Source organism: Ambystoma mexicanum, chromosome 13 (genome assembly GCF_040938575.1).
Source record: "Ambystoma mexicanum isolate Mex_15411 chromosome 13, UKY_AmexF1_1, whole genome shotgun sequence".
Taxonomy (NCBI): Eukaryota; Metazoa; Chordata; class Amphibia; order Caudata; family Ambystomatidae; genus Ambystoma; species Ambystoma mexicanum.
The window spans coordinates 205,010,779-205,033,561 of NC_090938.1; the positions used below are offsets into that span (position 1 = coordinate 205,010,779).

At 43.8% G+C, this 22,783-nt stretch overlaps 1 protein-coding gene across 7 annotated transcripts in view; it reads right to left on the reverse strand.

Moving 5' to 3' along the window:
- LOC138521088 (copine-5) overlaps positions 1 to 22,783 on the reverse strand; it is a 1,203,840-nt gene that overhangs the window by 864,216 nt on the left and 316,841 nt on the right. For all 7 annotated transcript variants that reach the window (XM_069633646.1, XM_069633648.1, XM_069633647.1 and 4 more), the window contains one exon: positions 18,484 to 18,530. In XM_069633646.1, coding sequence (XP_069489747.1) covers positions 18,484 to 18,530 — 47 coding nt within the window. The remainder of the gene's footprint in view (positions 1 to 18,483; positions 18,531 to 22,783) is intronic.

Consider the following 22,783-nt stretch of genomic DNA (forward strand, 5'->3'; position numbering starts at 1 on the left):
TTTCCCCCCAGAGCTCTGTTGACCTCATGCTTTAAAGGGAATATGATTAATGCAGTCTTAACATGCTACATAAGGTGTCTCCACATCAGGATTTCAGGATAACCACTGGCTATGTAAATAATTCCAACTCATGCTCATGGTCTCCAAGTAATTCTTCTGTGGGTTTCCTGAAAACATGAAGTGGACTTGGCTGCTGAGGATCAGACTTGGGGATCCTTGGGCTTGAGCCCTAAATATTCCTTTTGCCCATGCTTCCACCTCCCAGTGACAAACCCCACATGGATGCAGAGCACATGTAGCAGAGATGTAAAGATACACCCAGAAGAGAGAGTAATAGCCTCAGTACTTGAGATGAGTATGTAAAGCAGACCCATTGGATGTGCTGCTCTCAGGAAAGTCTCCTCATGTGGAGTGGGCTTGGCCAATAATGCTCCCCTTGCAAACTCCAAGGGGCAAAAGTTTATCTCGGGAGGAGTTTTATCTTGTAGACACTTGTGGTGTTTGCCCCTTTAAGAATGAAATGGTGAGACCACATCCAAGATTTCATCCTGCCTCTGAAAGCAATGCAAGGCTTAAGTACTCAAGTCCAGAGGCTTACTATCCACGTGCCTTATCTTGAAAGCAAATATGCTGGGCCCAGGATCTGCATCCTTTGGTTCTCCAGATGTTTTGAAGTACAATTCCCATCCGCCCTAACAATAAACTCAATGCTGAGGTATCATGGAGTGCGGCAGTTTGCAGACCCCCAAAGCAAGGCAGCCATTGCATGGGAATATTTTTGTCATTTCTGCGACATCAAGAACTCCCAAACATTGATCGCTTCAATGACAAAGTAAGGATCTCGGAGCATGACAATTAAAAGGGCATGGATTTATTTATTTGCACATCTATTGAGTGCTAAGAGTGAGTCAAAATAGCAAATATTTCAACCTAATTAATACAACCTCAGAAAGACAAGCAGTCACTCATTAACTGATGACGGGTATTTACACACTATGGGCCCGATTCATGGAATATTTGCCCGGTTCAAATTGACTTTGGACTGCTGAAAATTGACTTAGCACTGCCGACACAAGCCCTGATTCATGGAACTGTGCAAAGTGTATTTTTGCCGTGCAAAGTCTGTGCAAAGTAATTTTGTACTGCAAAAATGACTATTTACTGATTTTGCACAGATCCATGAATCAGGGTTTATGTCTAAACTGCAAAGTCACTTTTCAGCAGTGCAAAGTTACTTTACACTGTGCAAATAATTCCATGAATCGGGCCCTTTGAGTTAACCATAGGTTTTGGATTTCAGTCGCACGAGGGGGAGGGGGTTGAGGAGTGAGGGGTATAAAGCAAGGACACTCTTTGCAAAACAAATGTGGAAAAGGAACAGCTCGTCCACCTTGTCTAGTCACTCTCCTCAGCCTTCTACAGGCAATAACTGGTCTGTAAGACAGCAGGGGAATGCTGGAAGGGCCGGGCAATCTGGCAAGCATGGGCCACTCTTCTTGGACAATGTGAGTCACGTTTCTGGAACACTGCAGGCCATTTTGTTGAGGTAATGCAATGTGCAGCTTGTACATTTGGCCAATGCAATTGACCCAATACAGATTAAAAGGCACTGTTTGCTATAAATGTTACTGAAAAAAACCTACATGTTACTACTCATAAAGCTTCAGTAAAAGAGCAATGAAAAGCAATATGTGATTGTGGGCCTTATTTTTTGTTAGTGCCCGGTCTTCTTTAATGTCCCAGTAGAGCACTGCCTGCTACTCCTTGAAAAGCACCAAAAGATGTACAGAATACAGAATAAAGATTTCCTTCGGGTGAAATCTGAGGGAAACATTGAAAGTACAATACAAATAAATAATCAGTCATGAAAGGAAGACACCCAGGGCCGGTCTGGGCCACAAAATGTTTCCAGCACCAATGGAAGAGTGGCCCACAGTTGCAAATGGCAATTCATTCCTTTTGTGACACTGAATAGTACCCAAGGGCACATTTTTTATAAAATGTGATGCAAATTGTGCATTTTAAAGAATATTTATTCAGCAACACTGGTCAAAACTACTAACTGCATAGTGAAGTAACTCGTCAAACTGGCCCACATTGGCCAAAAAAGTGTCCCACTTTGACCAAAAAAACGGGCCCACAGCAGCATTTAGCATTTTTGGTTTGGCCATGGGCCTATTGAGCTATAGGCCAGTACGAGCCCGAGGACACCGGAGAAGAAGATCTGAGAACTCAGAAGATAAACACAATTGGGAAGTCTCTGGCCTGCACCAAATATAGAAATGAAGCGAATGTTAAGATGCACGGTTTGATATTGTAAACAGAAGGACAGGGATCACCAGTTGGAACTGGCCTAGCTTCAAGTTTCAAATGGATCCAAGGGATCTGGACATGGGTCTGGGTCCTCCTCTCATCCAAGCTTTCCTAAAGATCTGCTCAGTGTGTATGATGAGAAGAATGACATGGACTGGTTGAATGCATGTGAGTATGCATGTGAAGTTCAAGAGGTTGTGAATGCTGATAAGATTGCATGGTTGTTCAGCAGACTACCCCATTCTGGCTGCAGTGCTACTACGGGAACGTCAAAAGCTGAAAGAGTAGATTTTGCAATGTTGAAGCAAACTCTCATCTTATAAGTTTGGGAAGACTCCTGCCCAATACTTGAAGAGGTTTAGAGAGTACAAAAATAAAGAAGGAAGTATTTGGGTGTCATATGTGACTGATTCTTTAAAGAACTTGACTAGCTGGGTTGAAGGCTATAATGTCTCCACCTTTGAGGGCATGATATCTCTTGTCATGCTTTAACATATTTTTGCATATTGTAATTCTATCATGAGGTAATTTTGCTGTCTCATCCTTAATGTACTTGTGTCCCTTTCTCAACTGTGCATCTTTTTTTTAATAGTTTTACACTCACTCCTCCTGCGCTGTCACTTACCTTGTTTCCTGACTGTGTTTTTTCTTCCTCACTTTAAATTAGTCCCTTTCTTTATCCACCACTGCCTCCTTATTCTCCCTCTTCCTCCACTCTCTGTCTCTCTTTCTTTGTTTTTCCACCTCTCTCTCTCTCTGTCTCTCTTTTTCTCTCCATCTCTGTCTCACTCTACTTCTGTCTTTCTCTGCCTACACCTCCCCTTCTTCTCTTGCTGCCTTCTTTGCACTCACAACCCAGTCTCTCATTTCTCTTCTCTACCCCTTTCACCTTATCCCCACTGACTCCCAGTCCCCTTATTCTTCCTTCGTCTTTCTCCCGGGTGCCCGCTCAGTCTTAGTCTCTGCCAGTCTCCTTCAAGCTATCTTTCCTTCCACTGATCCTTGTCATTAACATTCATTTTTTATTTAAAAGAAACAGTGTGTTTAGTTTATAAATACTTTTTTTACCCTTCAATAAAAATAAAAACATTAAACAAAAACTAGTATCCAAGCAAATATACAATGGGTGGTACATTCAAAATCATACAACATATCACAGTTTACATTCACAGTTCTCATCACCTCACACAATGGTGTCAGTAGAAAGCTTTCTATAAGTGCTATAGCTTTCCTGTTCCAAGCGAAATTACATCATGTTCCAGCAAATAACCATATCCCTTGTCAGAATGTATGCAGGGCGAGCCAGCTCAAAGAGAACAATCTGTGCAGGCATTTAGTCCCCCAATATCACTCTCCAGTCTGCCTCTCCCTGCATCATTTCATTTTCTTAATCAATTCCTCGAATATCTGTTCTAACAGTGTTGCCAAGGTGACTATAAGACTCTCATTAGTGGTCGTCATAATCCTCGCCCACAGATTGTCTGAGAGAACCCAGGAGGACGAGTGGATGAACTTTCCTAGTGAGCAAGTTCTCTGCTCCCAAAAGACCGGGCATCCCAGGACCAGTTGGAACAGGATTTGTTTGGCTATAGGACACATGCACGGCAACCTCGCATTTCCTTTGATTCTGAGAATTTCGGCCTTAGTACTTCCATTGTCGGAAGAGCATTCAGATGAAATCTCAAGTATAAGTCTCTGTGCTTTTTAGAAGGGAATTTTTGGACGTAGGATCTTACTGTGTTTGAGGGGATACATATGTAGGTGCTGATATCTTTTATATAGTTGGAGCCTATACAGGTCCTCGTAATCAGTGTTTCTATCCCATCTCTTTATTTTGCTTTTTATTATGAAAGCACTATCGGTGCTACTCACTTGGATCATGTTCGAATAGATCTTACAAGTTTTACAACAGTTTTGCAGGAAAGATCTTGCCTCTAAGCTGCTCCGCATACGTTCTTGTACATACAAGCTCAAGGAATGTTCCTCACCTTCCCCTGTTTTGGTCAATAGACACAGAGATCTTTTTATGTATTGCACCCACCACAAGGTCAGGCCCAGTTCCAGTCTGATTGCACTGTTCAGGGTGGACTTTGATAAGCTCAGGACTACTCTCCAAATGTTACTTTCTAGTCATCAAGGAAAGCCCTGTCCATGAACAATATTAAATCATAGCCATATAATATTGTTGCCATTATCTTTAATTTCTATAACTCAATCAATGGCAGTAGAGAGTATGCTCAGAGCTTATGTTTTAGTACTTTCATTAAAGTAATAGATACGTACATGTTTGCCTCCATTCTCCCCTTTTGAATAATGTGTTGTGGAAATCGGGACGCCCCGATAATTTATACTGGTTACTTGCTTCATCAGGGGTTTGATTAACTTTCCATGAGTACCTGCTACCTGTACATTTTGTTGTAAAGGCCAGTTAGGCGCATATCCTCCCAGACCAAACTTTCTTTCATAGGCCAGCTAAATACAAGTTAAATATTGTTGGTGCCACTGCACATCCCCGTCTCACCCCTTTGGTAATCAGGATGGATTGTTCTTCCCTGACAAGGTTTCTAGACAAATCTGATCTATGAAAATCTCGTCAAAACAGGTTCTTCTCTGTTCTTCCAAAACCATCAAGGACTATAGTATCACCCTCGCTCCTGCCCTGGCTGACTTATGCAACCACTCCTTTGCCACTGGAGCCTTCGCTTCCCCCTTGAAGCACTCTCTTGTGCACCCTCTTCTCAAGAAAACCTCAGCCGACCCCTCCTGTCCCGCTAACTATCGCCCGATCTCCATCACTCCTTTCCTGGGAAAACTCCAGGAAAAGCTGGCCATCTCCCAGCTTAATCTTCACACTGAATCGGTTGGTTGTCTTCATGACCATCAGTCTAGTTTCAGAGCAGCCAGAAGCACAGAAACTGCTCTGCTGAACATTCGTGAAGACATGCCCTCTAATGTTGAGTCTAATCTCCCCTCTGTCCTCATCTTACTCAATCATCTCTGTGATAACCTGGGTATCACTGATCAGGCGCTGGCCTGGCTGACCTCGTTCTTCTCTGATCGGCCCTCCCAGGTCAACTTAGGTCCTTCCTTTCCTCTATCTCACTCTCTACCTGTGGTGTCCGCCAGGGGTCTAACCTCTCTTCCTGGCTGTTCAACCAATACCTGGTACCACTTGCCCACCCCATTCTCGCTCTCTGCTCCAACTTTCAGAGCTTTGGGGATGACAATCAGCTCGTTTTCAGGATCCCCTCTGCCACCTCTTCTCCTTCTCTCATCGCTAACTGTATGTCTGCTATCCTGGAGTGGTGTGCCACACTCCCCCTTTCTCCTCACATCAGTGACATCTCTAAGCATTCAAACTACCAACTGCACCTCCTCAGTGGTATTCTTCCTTTCCTTCCCCCAGAAGCTCACTGTCTCTAGATCTCTGATTCACTCTAAGCTGGACAACTAAAACAACCTCTTGATAAATCTGCCTGCTTCTACTCTCTGCCCTCTGCAACTCATCCAGAACAGGACTGCAAGACTTGTCCTTGGCCTCAATCCCAGGGATTGTATCTCTCCCGTGCTGAAATCTCTGCATTGGCTCCCTGTGGCTGCAAGTATTAAGTTCAAGACCCTCTGCATTGTCCACAAGGCCTTCTGGGGCCTGGGTCCTCAATACAACGCTCTCATCATACATACCTTCCTACTCAAGATCTTCGCTCCTCCACCTCCAACTCCCTCAGAGTCAGTCGCTTCTCCAAGCAATGAGTTTGTGGTAGATCTCTTTCTTCAGGTGGGGTCTCCTTATGGAACAGCCTCCCTGCCTCTCTGAAATTTGAGGAGAACCATCTCTGGTTCAGGAAGCACCTCAAGACCTTCCTCTGCCTTCTCTCTTCCTCTCCCATGCTCATTTACTGTCTGATACTGCACTGGTCACCTGGCTACCCTCTGATTTCAAGCCCAGGTCCCTGCCCTCCCAGTTCCACACCTGTACTGCCTACCAGAAACTGGGTCTGTAGGAAATATTCTTTTTTCTGCATGAATCTGTATTCCAGTGCCAGTCAGCTCCGCAGCCTTGGTGTTCCTCCTCGAAGCTTCCTGCTTACTATAATACAATACCGTTTTCTCAACATGGCTGCTTTACTTGTGTAAAATTCCCTACACCAGCAAGCTTCTTCATTGTTTGATCTACCTTGCGTTTCTGCCTATATACATCGACTGCATCTCTCAGTACTTATCTTCTAAGTGTATATGGTTTTCTTCATATTCGCATATGTATATACTTTGTTACTTCAATCACATCTAAATTCTCTAGATATTCGTACATCGTTTCATTGGATCCACGTGTCTTCTATTCATGACATCACTTTGCATCTATCAGACTTCACTTACAGTTCTTCTATGTCCCGTGGTGTCTGCAGACTCATGTCTACCATCTCAGTTCGAGGGTACATTTCGAAACGGCTGTCTGAGTGCATAACGTTTATCATACCTTTAATGTGGATATTGGGATGATACCAGGTTACCAGGTGTCATTCAGTGTTCTCTTGCTGTTCTTCAAATATGACGGAGGTGAGGGAGTGGACTCTATAGATGATGTGTACATCTGCCTCTCTACAGTCTCATGTAATGTGGTGAGAGATCCTGCCCTGCAAGCAGATCAGAGTGAATAATGTTCAGGCTGTTTAGGGCAGAGGCACTAGTGGGTAGGTTGACCAGAGGTCCAGATTTTGCGGGGGCCATTCCAGTTTTTGACCCTGTTTCTCAACGTCTCAACATTTTATTTAATACTGCTTCCTGCTTTTAGGGTAGAAGATGAAGTGAGCTTGAGTGTTGGAATTAGCAGTGGTGCACATGCTCACACTTTCACCAGGACTTCTCTCGCGGGATTACGTGATGTCATCTGATGCCTCAAGGCCAAGAGAGATTGGCCGGATAGGATTTCCAGAAAGAATCCTGGCTTTAAAACCAGGGAAGCCATCTAATTTCCCTCTTTTTCATGAAGCCAGCAGGACCACAGCTCCCTCTGCCCATGAGCCATCATTGCCCAATGTACCACATGCATCAGCTCGTTCTTCTAGTCGTCGTCAATTATCGATTGCTTGCTTGCTCCGGCTCGAGCCTGGCAGCGCCGCACCGGTCATCGTGGATCTCAAAGTCTACCATCAATTTGAACAGAATCTAACCTGGGCACTGGCCAGAGCTGGGCATGGTATGACAGTCCTGACTCGTGATGCAGAAGTGGAAGTAATAAAGGTGCAGCGAACCCTGCCATTCCTAGCACAGATTAAAAGCAATGAGTGTGGAGAAGCCAAACACTACTCTGCGCAGTGATACAATGTGTCTGAGGATGCTTTGATTGAATTTCCCAATTGTACTTATTGCTGATGAATATGTTTGTGGGAAGTCATTTTAGCCTCTCTTTTCAGTCGATCACTACTGCTGAGATGTAGTCCTACTTTTGTGTTGACTGCCACTGCCAAATTGTAGGCCTACGTCTATGCTAGTGAACTGTCCCTATTTGTATTTATTATTGTAGCTATTAAGTGGTGCTTCTGTACACCTCTGAAGCCCAAGCTATTTACATATGCAAACAGATAGGAGGTTGATGGAATGCCAGGAGGGACACAGAGCCTGTGGAGGTGTTTGGCTTGTTTCCCCTCCCATTAACCTGCCTTGGTCATGTTAGTCCCTATTGCCATTCCCACCCCTGCGGGCCCCTCCTCATTCAAAAAACTCCTTGATGGGATCTCCTTAGGCTAGTTCTATCATGCACTAAATTGAAACGATGCCCTTTTATAAGGCTGCCATTATCTAAAAGCAGTCTTCTGAAATGTTGCAGTTTAATTACAGTTGTATATCAGACCGTAGTGTGATAAAAAAATCTCTTAACCAAGCGTACCTTCTGCCACTTGAATTTTAAGCAATATGTGGGCCCTTGCATCTCTTCCTTGCACTGAAGTGGTGTTAGAAACAAGTATCTGCAAAGCAACATGTGTGTTGACTTTTTGTATAGGCATTTCCGAAGGCACTGCTATCAGATGCCAAGGTATGCATATCATTTTCTAGCTGTTGCCATCGTATGGCCGGGTGGCAGATCTTCACACAAAACTTTTGTGTTTGACGATGCTCGGTCAAATTTGACCCATGCCTCTCAACTCAACTCATCCGCATTTTTGAGTGTCACACGCCCTGGACTCAGAAGGGTATAGGCTCGGACTGGTCTATAAGGCAATAGGCCCCTGGCCAAACCAAAAATGCAAAATGCTGGTGTGGGCCAGTTTTATTGGTCAAAGTGGGCCACTTTTTTAGCCAATGCCAGTATGATGGAGTTGCTTCACTATGCGGCTAGTGATTTTGACAGGTGTTGCTGAATAAATATTCTTTAAAATGCACAATTTGCATCATATTTTGTCAAAAAACTCACCCTTGGGTCCTATTCAAACAGTGTCACAAAAGGAACGAAATGCCATCTGCAACTGTGGGCCACTTTATACCCGAGTGAATATGATGGCCCAATCTGGCCCTGGATGGGTAGCCCCATACCGCACCATAGACTTCAATGAGCTCCCACCTGCAAAATAACAAATCCTGATTCCACCTGGGTAGAGGTATGCTGGTCACCTTGATACTGGGAGGCGTGTCTTGAGAACACTGACGTTTTCTGGACCCTCGTGGGGGCATCTTTGAGAACCCCGAAGCAGTGGGGGTGCTTCAGGGGCATCATCCTTATATCAGAATGCAGGACCGTATCTGGCGGCATCCGAGTTGTCTCGAGCGAGCATTTAATTGGCGTTCAGCGGATCAGAAATTGGCAGATAATGGGCTTTCAATAGACTTCAGTGTGAAACATGGCACAGCGGCGGCCCACTCCTCAGGAATGGGATCTGCTTCCAAGCCCCAGTGGCTCCTGGTGGGGGACACTTAGGAGCTGGCGTAGGAAGACGGTGGATGGGGGGGCAGAGATGTTTGGGAAATCAAATGCAACAAGCACCTGGCTGAATAGGGCTTGAATTCTATTTTTCGTCCAATGACATAGTCTGCACATTTCACATTTTGGCACAATATATGGTGTACCCAGGCTGGGACTGGCCTATAGGGAAATAGGGCAATGCCCAAACAAAAACGAAAAATGCCAGTGTGGGCCAGTTTTTTAGGTGAAAGTGGCCCACCTTTTGGGCCAATGTGGGCCATTTTGATGAGTTACTTCACTGTGTGGCTAGTAGGGTTGACCATTGCTGCTGAATAAATATTCTTTAAATTTAAATTGCACAATGTGCATCACATTTTATCAAAAAATTCCCCCTTGGGTACTAGTCAAACAGTTTGTCAAAAAAGAAATGAATTGCCATTTGCAACTGTGGGCCACTTTTTCATTGGTACCCGAGATAATTGTATGCCCGGGTCCGAAGTGAGTGTACCCCGTCCGTGGTTCACCCGCTAAAATTGTAATGCGCAAAATGAGCGTGTCACACTCCCCCCAGTCCCGCATTTGGGCACAATGGCTCTCTATTTATTTATTAGCATTTTTAAAGCGCACAGCAGCCCTGGGGAATCGTAGCGCTGTTACAAAGAATCTTGCTAGTTACAGGGTGTAAAGAATGCTTGCTGGTTACAGGGTGTAAAGAATGCTTGGTGGTTACAGGGTGTAAAGAATGCTTGCTGGTTACAGGGTGTAAAGAATGCTTGCTGGTTACAGGGTGTAAAGAATCTTGCTGGTTACAGGGTGTAAAGAATGCTTGCTGGTTACAGGGTGTAAAGAATGCTTGCTGGTTACAGGGTGTAAAGAATGCTTGCTGGTTACAGGGTGTAAAGAATGCTTGCTAGTTACAGGGTGTAAAGAATGCTTGCTGGTTACAGGGTGTAAAGAATGCTTGGTGGTTACATGGCAACACAGGTTAACATACATCTTAGAGATTGCAAAGGAGTCAAAAGCTGCATTACATTTTAGAGGTTTCATAGGATGCAATCAACTTAGGTACCATATCATCTTGGCGATTTCATAGGATGCAATCAACTTAGGTACCATAAACACTGTGTGATGGGTCGGAGGGTATAGTTGAACCGAGTGGTTGTGAGGGATTTGCGGAAGATGGGTAATGAGTCTCCCTCTAGTGTGGAATGCGGTGTGCATGCATGTATATACCCCTCCCCCGGTTCTGTGCTGGAAGCTGGCTGCTCGCGTGTGCATGGACTTTTCAACCCACACGCCTGCAACCTGCCATGTCCCGCCTCAGGTTAATTCTTGTTTTCTTTCATAATCACCTGTCAGAGACTTAAGCAGCTGTCTAATGCTCGCCCTCGTTTTTAGCTGCGATCCTGATCAATTTCCCTGCCTTTTTGTCAGAAGTGGGGCTCCCTGAAATGCTCTGCCTGGATCCGAGCCTAGTGTCAGAGCCTGTTATTTCACTGATGTAGAAACGCATTCCCAAGTGCCTGCACTTCCTCCATTCACTGGAACCGCGGCGTCAGAGCCCGCCGGCGAGGTCCCTTCACAGGCTCAGTGCTTTAAGTAGGGTGAGAAATCGAAGGGGGGGGGGCTTTAATAAGGGGGTGTGGTCTAACTGAAGGGTGTGGCCTGGAGTGTGTTGTGCATGTCATGAAAGTAGTATAAGGAGCTGAAAGAAAATGCATTCAAATGACCGCCATTAGTGTGTCAATGGCCCTCATTCCAACCCAAGGTGAGTGGGGCGGTAAATCCCCAATCCCCATTTACCCTTCCCCATTCCCATTTTTGCCCCATAGGGCATAATGGGAGTGGGGAAGGCGCTAATTACGGCACCGTAAATTACGGTGCCGTCATTAGCGCCAAGGACGCTTAGCGCCTTGGTACTTAACGCCTGCTAAAAGCAGGCGTTAAGGTGGAAATCAGGCGTTAAGGGTTAACGGAGCTGACGGCGCCGTTAAACCCTTAACGCCTGGGTTGGAATGTCCCCACAATATGCAGTTTTAGGTGGCCTCCAAAAAGGAGAGTGCATAAAACTGCATGCTGTGGGGGACAATGACACACTTATGGTGGCTATTTAAATGCATGTTAAATGTAATCACCCACCACTCCCAACAGCAAAGATGGATAATGTGTTTTCTTTCCCCATGCTGGGGATCCTAACCTGAGACTGGGGATCAGTCAGTGTCGCAACCTACGGTGCTATTCAGTAAGTGGGGGCATTTTTTTGTTTCATTCAATAGACTGCTTGTCACATAAAGCCTGTAGCAGCATTTGATGTGGCAAGCAGTATATTAAATGAAACACAAGAAATCCAGCACCTATGACAAAGCACAACACTGTTCTATTGGGTAGGTGCTGGACTGCTTTAGTTTTATTCAATAGACTGCTTGCCATATACAGCGCGGAATGGGGCTTTATTTGGCAATCAGTCTCTTTAATGAAATAACATGCTCCCTTTCTCTCTTCTCCTCTCATGTCTCACACTCTCTCCCCCCTCTCCTTTTCTCTATTCCCTTCTCCTGTCCTCTCAGTTTCTCCCATCTCCTTTTCTCTCTTCCTCTCTCCTGTCCCTCTCACTTTCTCCCCCTCTCCTTTTCGCTTGTCCTCTCTCCTGCCCCTCTTACTCGCTCCCCTCTCCCTTTCTCTCTTTCTTCTCGGGAGGATAGCTCAGGGGCTACGTGCTCGCCTTGGAAGCAATACGACATAGAGCAACGCAGGTTCGATCCCCGGGTCCATGTTTAGAAACCTCCGGGCATTAAGTGCGTTATAAATAACCCATTGTGTCTATCATATCATTCAGTTTCACTTTCATTCTCTATTTAGTGCTCTTGCCCTTGGTCTTTGACCTAAAACATTTGATTGAATTTCTTTGACCTTTTTTCAGTCTAATCTAATTATATATATGGGGTGGGTAAGGGTATAGATTAGGTTGAGGAGAAGTGGGGGGGTTCGAGGTGTCTCCCCCTGCATTTTAGACAAAAAAACAAATAAATTTGTTCAAATGCGATTAGGTCAAATGTTTTAAGTCAAATAAACCCAAACCCTGCATTGTGCTACTATGTACCTTCTCTGAGTATAAGGCCATGGTCCCTTTGCTTCTTCCTCTTGCTCTGCTTTATTTTTCCTACAGCCTCTTTGATGCCTTGTGTACCTTTGCAGGTATGAATCAAGTACCACCAGCACATTTGTGTTTAGCCTCTTATGTACTGCTATTAAGGGTCCTTTACCTCCAGATCAAACATGTTTCTCTTGTCTTTCTTCTCACAGAGGCATCACTTGCTATTAAGACGGGTATTTCAACGGATTTCCAAAAAGACCAATGAGTCTTCTTCTTTATCATATGTTGTGGTTTGGTATATTTTGTGTTCACTGAAACGCTTTTTTGGATCAGTCACATAGACCATCTGAGACAGATGTTTTGCTCCACCACGCACATTTGTGCGCTCGTTGTATCTTCTAGATTTGTGTATTTCTTCCATTTTTTTATATTTGCCCAATACCTTTGTTAGGGTTTTGTTAAGGTGTGTCATTTTGAATTCTGTTTTTTTTATTTTTTTTTTTACTTTCTTCGGTTGCTTCATATGTTCTCATTTGTTCCAGATGTGTCCTGATGAAGGGAATTGCTTTACCGAAAATGCATTGGCCAAAAACATGTTTTCCTGTTTTTATTGTTGATTGGCATCAATGAAAATAAAATAGTTTTTTACATTGTTACATAGGCTCCTGTAATTTGTTTTGACCTAATTCGTACATTTAAGGAGCTACACTATTGGTGCAGATTTCCTGTGAGCACACACCATTATAGCTTGTCAGCTGTAAACTTTCTGTGACCTTTTTCCTTCCTGTTGTTGTTGATCCCGTGTTCAGCACTTTCCTCTCCTCCCCGCCAGCACTTTCCCCCTCCCCTCTCCCCTGCACTTCGCGATCTCAATGTCACTTCGCCTAGTAAGATCATTGTCTCTGCCCTCCCTCTGTTCCCCTCCCTTGCCTCGTCGCGCCTTAAAACACTTGTGTATAGGCGCGTTATAAATGCCCTATCATATCATATCACACACAGGCTCAATGCTGAGAGGTTTTGCCCGAGTACGTGTCTCATTCCCACTAACACCCAGTTGGCAGTTTCATGTCTTTTCAATCCACTGCCTAGGTTTGTATCTCCGCTAGTTTAATACTGCTCCCTGCTTTGGTCACATGACTGGACGACAATTTCGCTAGTATTGCTCTGCTCTGTGCATGCAGTATTTTAGATTCCTATTGGTCCACAAGTAGCTCTGCAGGTTCTGACATTTCCTGAACTCCACCTTCTCCCGCCAACAAGCACGTGCTCTCCAGATCATCTCCTGCTGATGACCTCTTCATCACTGGGCCTACTCTCATTTGAAGCTATTGTGATACCCTGGTTATGACAATGATGGAAGAAAGACTCTTGCTCTCGTGGTTGGTGCAAGGTCTCTGATGGCACTCACTACATCCATAATCTAAAGGCACTGTCACTTTAATTATGAATAAAAAAATAAATTGTGCTACTTCACTAAGATGTACAAATTATGATGAACTCTTTTAATCGCTGCTACCAGATTCAATATTCCTATAATCAACTTAAGATAGTCCATCTTATCTAGCCAAGAGAACCCAGCAGGATGGGACACAAAACAAACTGAGGTTGCATGGAAAAAGCTGGAATGGATTAAGGTGATTGGCAGTCATGGGCGCAGTTGTCAACTCATTCGACTTTTAATAAAAATATTCATACCAATGATTTTGCCTTCGACCAAATTTGAGCACATCTAGCTTACTCTTTGCATGGTGGTTTTATAACGCACACGAGTCACACAATCTGCAGCATTGTGGTTTTGCTAAAGGAATATTGCAACATTACTAACAAAAAATAACTCCCTGTTGCTTTTCCAACCACCCATTTGCATAATTCTCATAAAATAATATTGCAATGCTTACTGCCTAGGGCCCTTAATCATTACAAATAACAGTAAATTACCTGAATGTTACTTATTTTACTGACGGCAGACGCTTGACAGGCTTCAAAGGGACTGCCGGCACGCCCCCCCCCCCCCCACATCTTGCAGATTTCATACAAAGGGCTGCATGGTGTTTTCAGCCCTTCAGGGTAATATATTGTAGTGCAGCGGTGGCCGCAACATAGTTAAGGTGTGTACCTTAATCCATAGGTATCCCGAAAATTGAATAGCTAATCATTTTTTGATTTGGTGGATGGATTTGGATTCCATTTTCCAAACACAAAGTGTGGCACCCCCTCCACCCTCTAACCCCCTTTCCCCCAACTGGAAATCTTGGGAAAGATTTTTCAAAAATTGAAAAAGTTATCAAGAAAGGAAAAAACACTGTTTTCAGTCTATTCCAATTAATTGTGTCGCACAGAGAAAAAGCCACATGGTTGTGGGCAGCAAAGCGCAAAAACGCTGGACAGCATTAGACCAAAAAAGAAACAACTTGGGCACGAAGCATTGACTTGCTTTCTGGGAGGGGTCTGGGGTTATTCTGTCAAGTAGTTTTTAAAATATATGAGGGGAATGGGGGCCTGCTTCTCCCAAAATTATAGCTATATCTACAATGGTGCATTGCATTGTAGGACCAAGTAGTGTGATTTTCAGCTATTGCAAGAATTTTAGTGTGACATATATAGAAAGTGTGTGCCAGTGTACAAATGATGATGGTGTTGCAGCCAGTGTGTGGTTTGGCTCTGATGTGAGGCACTGGTAAGAATCCTACAAACACAAAGAAGGGTGCGAGCATAGTATAGCTTGGATTGATTCATAGAGTAGCATAGCCTAGCATGACTGTGTAGTGTAGTATGGCCGGGACTAACCATTAATGTTATTGACCTACCTAACATACCTAACTCACTAAACTTAACCCAATTATTATAATTAGTAATTAGTATAGGATTAGGCCATAGTCCACGGTGCAAACTGTAGGTGCAGACTATGGATGATGGCTTAGAAAATAAAATGCTCAAATTGCAAAACAGTCCACAGTGAGGATGTGAGGCTCTGAGCACAGTGAAATTGCAGAACCATTCTGCCTAAAGCAGCCCATTGTGTGTGAACTGGAAGCACAGGAAATTAGAATGTCAGTGGTATAAATATCCATCCGGGTTGGGGGAAGCAATGCTGCTCAACACTGTACAAAGGTGACCTGGAAGGAGCAGAGAGCCCTCTGGAAAACCACTGGGAGTTGACATGGCAGAGGAGGTATGATTGATGGATGATTTCATGAAAAGGAGGTATGATATGGGTGGTGGAATGATATGCTTTCTGTATGAAGGCATAAACCGGGGGATGGACTGCAGGAAGGGCATTTAAACAGGAATGGAAGAAGGAAGGGAGAGGCTGTTGAGAGAAAGATTGTGAGAGAGGGGAGAGCAAAAGAGAAGGAAAATCAGAGGCCGGGGCTCACTGATTGTTTGGCAGTGTGCATTCTGTTTCAGGATTTGGACGGTGAAGGAAGCTGGGGTTGCTGGAGCTGGATGGCCCATGTATTGAAGGCAACTCCCATGCAAACTGAGCTTCCTCGCTGAATTAGGTGAGCATGGATTGCAAAGTAATTACAATGAACAAAGAGGTGTGAAACAGAGGTCAAAATAAACAGGGAATATGAACATATCGAATTTGAATGTGTGTTATGTGTCATGAGAAAGGGGTAGATATCACAAGCAAACTGAGGGCCTGAAAGCCTGCCAAAGCATCCAACAAATGTCAATGTTATAGATAGCCCTATGTTTCCAGGCAAATGCTGAAGTGTACATAACATTGCTAAGAGAGAAGGGAGCTTCTGTTGTGGAAGGGGGGTGTCCAAAAAATGATTCAGTGAGTGTTGGCATATGCTGAGCAACCCAGAAATGCATGCATGTGAAATGTTACAAGCGGTCCCCATGTTTGCATTTTGCTACAGTCAATTTCCATCTACAAGAGTGTTTCTAACTGTGTTTGAGAAGCTGCATAGACAGAGGACATCCTCCCAGCATCCATCCTTAAGACCATCCACGCAGAAGCTCTCCTTGCCTACCTGGAGATTATCAACAGCTCCCTAACTCAAGCCACCTTCCCATCGATGCTAAGGACAGGACAAATCCTTCCTCTAATAAAGAAACCTACTCTGGATCCCGACAACTTAGGTAATTATCATCCATCTTCCCCTCCTAGGTAAGATCATTGAGAAAGCGGTATGTGTGCTACTGCAGCAACACATCGACACCAACAATTTCCTCCAAACCTACCAATACGGTTGAAGGAGCACAGAGACAGCAACCATACTGGTTATCGATGACACCCTCAACATCCTTGGTGATGGCCACCCCTGCCTTCTGGCTCTACTCAACCTCTCAGCAACATTGACACAGTAGACCGCCCAGCGCTCACAGACCCCCTACATCAGCGCATGGGTTTCAGCAGCCTTGCCCTATGCTGCTCAAGTCCTACATCGCTAACTACCAACAGTTGCTTCAGATTGACTCCTCTAAATCGCAAATGCTACCTTTCACCTGCGGAGTCCCGGAGCGTTCCATTCCCTCCCTGGTGATATCCAATCTATACATGGAGCTATGGGAGCCCTCCTAGCCACACACAACATCCATATCCACCAATAAGCCGATGATACAATGCTATATCACAAGATTGACTCCATTAAGGTCATCCATAGGCTCAGAAACTGCCTCTCACTGATGCAGTCTTGGATGTCTAATGCATACTTGAAAAACACAAACATTTCCTGACAGGAAAGACATTTCTAAACGGAAATCAATTCCTATTTTTCCATATCACGTCCTAGTTATTGAGATCAAAAGCTAGGGTAAGAAAATAGCACCACCTCTCTGGATGTATTATTAATAGTCGCCTTGCACATGGCAAGATTATATTTTATTCTACATTCATTCTTACACTTTTAAAACATATAAGCATACATTGTAGGCATATATATATATATATATCACTGTCAATGTGAATCACAAGTGTTTATATTGATGCAATATTTAATGACCCAACTACGTTGAGTACAATGCACAGCAAAATTCCACATAAAAACACATGCATATCAAAGCCCACAAGGTGAGATGACTGTTCTCATCATACTTGATGACGTTCAATGCCACCGGTAGGACTCCTATGCAAAGACCCAAATCTCCAAGGTAGCGTGTCAAGTACAAAACATTACCTCTATGTCTAACTAAACATAACCAATCTATATCACTACTAGTGCTGTCTCATGAGCTGATTCATGGGCTCAGGGGTCTACGTAGAGCTCAATATGGTTCACAGGAGATGCACAGCCTCTCTGATGTGTGCTTAAACAATCAAATGGTGCTGTACGTTTCGGCAGTATTGCGAATTGAAGTTACGCCTTCCTCAGGACCAAGAAAGAACATTTTATTGGGTGAACCCCTCTCTGCTCAAGGTAAGATATCCTCCAGAGGGTGTTAGTCTTAGCAGCGCACGGTGGTGGCGCAAGTTATGGACGCTTACCTTACCATACTGGCACATTTCTGAGGTTTTTCGTTTTTACTTGTAACTATAGCGTCCCTTTAACAACATTTTTACATTGAATTTCATAGGTTTCTATTAGTGCAACTTAACCATGATGTCCCTTTAACAACTTTTTGTCAGTGAATATATAAATATACACACACACACACACCCCAACTGCTTTTAGACCGAAAATGGACATTCTACATATGCAAAATTTAGAATAGGCAGCCTTTTCTGCACAAAAATTTACATTGATTTTCCATGAAAGGATTCCAATCTTGTCCTACCGTGCCACGGTCTTCGCCACACCATCGTGTTGCCATGCTCGTGTGTATTTCAAAAATAAACACCGGAACCAACTCTTATCTCACATGACCCTTTATGAGCAAACCCATGCATTTTGAAAATTAAAGCAGTACTCTCTTGCTAGGTAACATTCCAAGAAGATTCGTTGCGGTGGAAAGATGGATGGCCTGCAGATAAATTGAGACTTCTTCCAGCTGTCTGGAGTCTAAAGGAGACTGCAGAGCTGGGACTCAGGCAGTCCCAGGTCAGGCGCTGGTCTAGTACTGGACGTACAAGTCCTTAACCTGGTGGTCACAGGCCCTTTCCAGAAATCTTCATGTCACTGATGGTCAGTATGCCTCAGCCAGCCTGCATTTGAAATGTTCATGTCTAAATATGTCATTTTTAGATGTTAACATTGATGCATCACAACATAAAAAGGACACCTACCTCCCGCCATTGTTTCGTCTCGATCCCTTGGGTGTAGAGCACACACACTAGGGTGGAAAGAAAGAAGATATTAAGGCAAAGATTGAGACAAACTGTGGACATCTTGTTCCAGGTGTAGTTAAAGATCATCAGAATGTTTTGACTGAGGGTTCTAACAGGTGATAATGGCCTACCGTTCATAATTTCGAGGCACGTCATGCAATAATGGTCAGTCGATCAGAATTTGACAGCTGTTGCTCAGATCGTTTCGAGGGGCTCATTATAATGTCACACTATGCCCACTTTAAACCAACATTCTCTACATTGTACAATAATAAAAAACAAACATCTTAAACTGTAGGCAGCAGTGGAAGCTTGTTCTAATAGCATTAACGAAAATTGTGTAGGGCCTTGTTACGTGATAATTGACCACTCCCTTCATTGCAGTCCCATGCCTTCGGGTCAAGACCTCTAACTTGAGGGCAACAGTACATTAACTCATGATGAAGTGCCACATAACGTTTAATAACGCTTTATTGTAAATCAGGTTGTCATTCCGTATTTTAATGCTGCAAGTTGATTGGCTGATATTTGGTCAATAACTGGCAGGGAAATTAGTAGAGAATCTGAAAAAAATCCCCAACTATCACTCTTGTAAAAGAAAAAAAGGAATACCGTGGGAGGGAGATACCATCCGGATCAGACATTACCTTCGAACTGCTGAGGAGACCTACTGTGGAATCAGAAAAAATACAATATTACGGCTGTTACACCAAGCAAAGGAAAATGCACCGACACAGGCTTGTAAAGATTCCCAGAATCTTTATTACAAAACTGAACAGTATTCAACAAAGTACACAAATAGCTATTTGGCCGTCAATACATCACAGAGACCACCAGCAGGGTTCAATGTGAGCCGTGAACAGGATTTGCTAGCTGGACATCGACGTATTTATACAATTTGTAAAAATGATGTCCAGCCTCTTACAAGTTAATAATACATTGGGCTAGGGTCGCGCCAGGTTCACTTTCCTAATTTACATATCCCGTGCATGCGTTTTACTTTTGAATACATTTACTAACACACTCCATTATTCTTTAATTTAACGTTACACTCTTTACGTATTGTTTTAATACAGATCAAACAAATGTTTCGCATTTTATATTCAGATAGCGTTACTGTTCTTGTATACTTGTAGTTTAACATTGCTGATTCAAGTAATCCCCTGCTCCCGAGGTCAACAAAGGACAAGGTCTACATGACACTAACATGTATCCTGAAGGCAGGTTGGACATTAACTCTCCTACAGAGGTTGAAGAGGTTAAGGCAAGAACAAGAGCACACGAGACGGCCATTTTAGATTACAGGGTGATTTTGTACAAAACCCCAAAATGGCGGTTCAAACCTAAAATGGAGGTTTGATTCAAGATGGCGGCTTACATCAATTTCTAAGGTCAAGACCTTGTCGTAGAGAGTTATTCGCGTACAATTTCAAGCAACTTGGCGTGGGCCAATATACATACAATCGTTACAATAGGAGGCATAATTTAATATCCAGTTTGACAAACCCTCCTTTTGGCCTATGCCAAGTGCTAACACTACTTCTGATCTCCTTGCAAGTAACTCCATACGTCATCGTCCATACACCCTGAATCATTGTCTGACATATCTATTGCCATTAGATCTGACACCAGAGTTTCTTTTAACACATACTCTTTGGGAACCTTCTCTGGGCCATATATTTTATGCACTAATACACTTGTTGCTTGCGCGCAACATCCCCCAATACTGAGGATATACCAGGGAGACACTGTATGCAACAGCAAAGAAACAGAAAACTTCCCAAGATAATCAGCAGGGCCGAAAACAACTTCCATCCCCATGACCGTAGGAGGTCCCAAAAACATGTACTAACTTCCCAGTTTCCCTCAGGAACATGTACTTCTGAACTAAGAACATGTAGATTTTGGATAGCCCTAAATATCGTCGGAGAGGAGTCTGGTACGTAAACGCAGCAAGCGGACCCCACTAATTTACATACTCCTTCTCGCTCTGCCAGGATGACATCTAATGCCATCCGGTTCTGTAGAGCCACTAATCTTATCGCTCTCTGCTCTAACGTCATATTATAGAGTATGTCAGTGGTCCGGCTGATGGTTCTCTCCAATACTCTCGCTAGTCCCCTGATATCTTCTGAATTCATAATTTGCCCAAAGAATGGCACAAAGGATTTCATAATATCTCCTAGAGTTTGCGCTGTAGTATCCCCTTTTACACCTCGTCGTGGACGAGTCTTCGAAATTTCTACAGTACTGGCAATAAATACCCCAGATAGTAGAATCCCTAAATAACAGGTTTCTTGCCAATCCCTGGGCAACCATGGAAATGCCACATTACTGCAAACAAAATAGACAGGTTCGCCTACGTACAGAGGTCTGTTTTTACTAGTCAAATTCGCAATGTTGGCGCACTTTCTAAAATTACCCATTGACCGTGTTCCATTCCTCTGTATGCAGAAGAATACTGAATCGGGGCTATGATTAACAGAATAAGATGGAGGTGTGGCATCCTTATTGCCTGTAGGAGCCATTTTGAAAGATATTAAAGACTAAAAGGGACTAGACAATCTATCAGAGGGCCTAACAGAACCAACGTTTGGCTTACTTCTATTTGCACAAAGCGAGCATCCCAGGGGCATCAAAACATTCTTTTCAAAACTATTTAAATTTGTACCATCAAAGTTCCCTGAGATGCTGTCATTCCTTCGACCAAAAAATAGTGCTCTAAGAGAAGCGTAACAGGCAGTTGTCAAAGGTAAGGGATAAATATACCTACCTAGCCCCTTATCCCCATGTTGTGGTAGATGTGAGCAGATCCAGCAATTGTTCTTACTAAAAATTGCATGAGTGGCATTCATTATTAACAAAAGAGTGTTATTCTGATAGTTCCGTCTATGTAAAGAATCTCTAGGCGACAAAGAATGCAATTGCACAGAAGGAGTGGGAATAACAGATACATTTTCAATAGGTAAAAGGTCCTCTAACAGATATGCTTCCTCCAGATACCATAACCCAAAACCCAACAGTTACTAAAAATACAGTAATTATCACAAAAAAGCAACAATACACTTTGGGGCTCCCCTTACATGCTTGATCATTGTCTCTGCTATTCAAATGTTTATCTAAAAGTTCGGTACGAGCGGTAGCGGGTGCAGGCATTGTCGTCTTCAACCGAAAAAACACCAATTGTTCGTTTGCTGGTGACTCTAGTCGTGCGTCTTCTTAATGTCTTTCCCACAACCCTTAGCCAACAGAATCTTCCCGTACAGTCGGGCCAAAAGGCAAGCCCTCAAATGATTTTCTCAATCGCACAGTCAGACCATGCTGTACATTTACTTCCTTGGGCGCAAATTATATTTTGCAGTTTCTGGTGAGGACAAAGTGTCGTCACTTCCTCCTGGAAGTGGCGAATGGACGGAAATGGGATCAGAAAAGGATTGATCCGGTTGTTCCACTGTTGGGGAGTGCGGAGACAAGATGGCTGTTTTGTCTGGCCTTGCGGATTCTGAAGGGGTCTCCGATTCTCACTTGTTTGTTGTTGCAGGTACACTAGTTACAACAGTGGGAAGGGATTCTGTGTCTTCTGTATCGTATGGCACGGGCTGTGGGATCCGTTTAGTGTGCGTTGCATGAATCCAGTTTTTACGACCCGCTACCCGCACAGCAGTCTGAGTGACTAGCAGGACTTGGTAGGGACCCCTCCACCGATGTGCAAGGCAAGACGACCTCTCAAAAACCTTTGTGAGGATCCAGTCCCCGGGTCGTAGACTGTGACCAGGACCCTCGTAGCGCACAGGTAATGCCTCTCGCACCTGGTGATAAATTGAAAACAGATTTTTAGTCAACTAGTTACAGTAATCTGAAAGAAGCACATTTTCTATGTCCCGCAATGAGTGACTTTTTGGCATACCCCAAATATTAGCAGGTCTCCCCATTACCAGCTCAAAGAGAGAGAGCCCAGTCTTAGATTGAGGGGTTGTTCTCATCGACAGTAACACGATCGGTAAGGCGTCCGGCCATTTTAGCTTAGTGCCAGCACACGTCTTAGCGAGTTTGTTCTTTATAATGCCGTTGTGCCTTTCCACTAATCCGGCACTTTGGACATGTCTGGCTGAATGGAACCGCTTGTCAATCTGTAATCCTTTGCAAATTTGTAGGATTACACTGGCAATAAAGTGTGGCCCCTTATCTGACCAGATGACTCTCGGCAGCCTGGACCTAGGAAAAAACTCTTTCAACGGAGTTTTTGCCGTGGTTATGG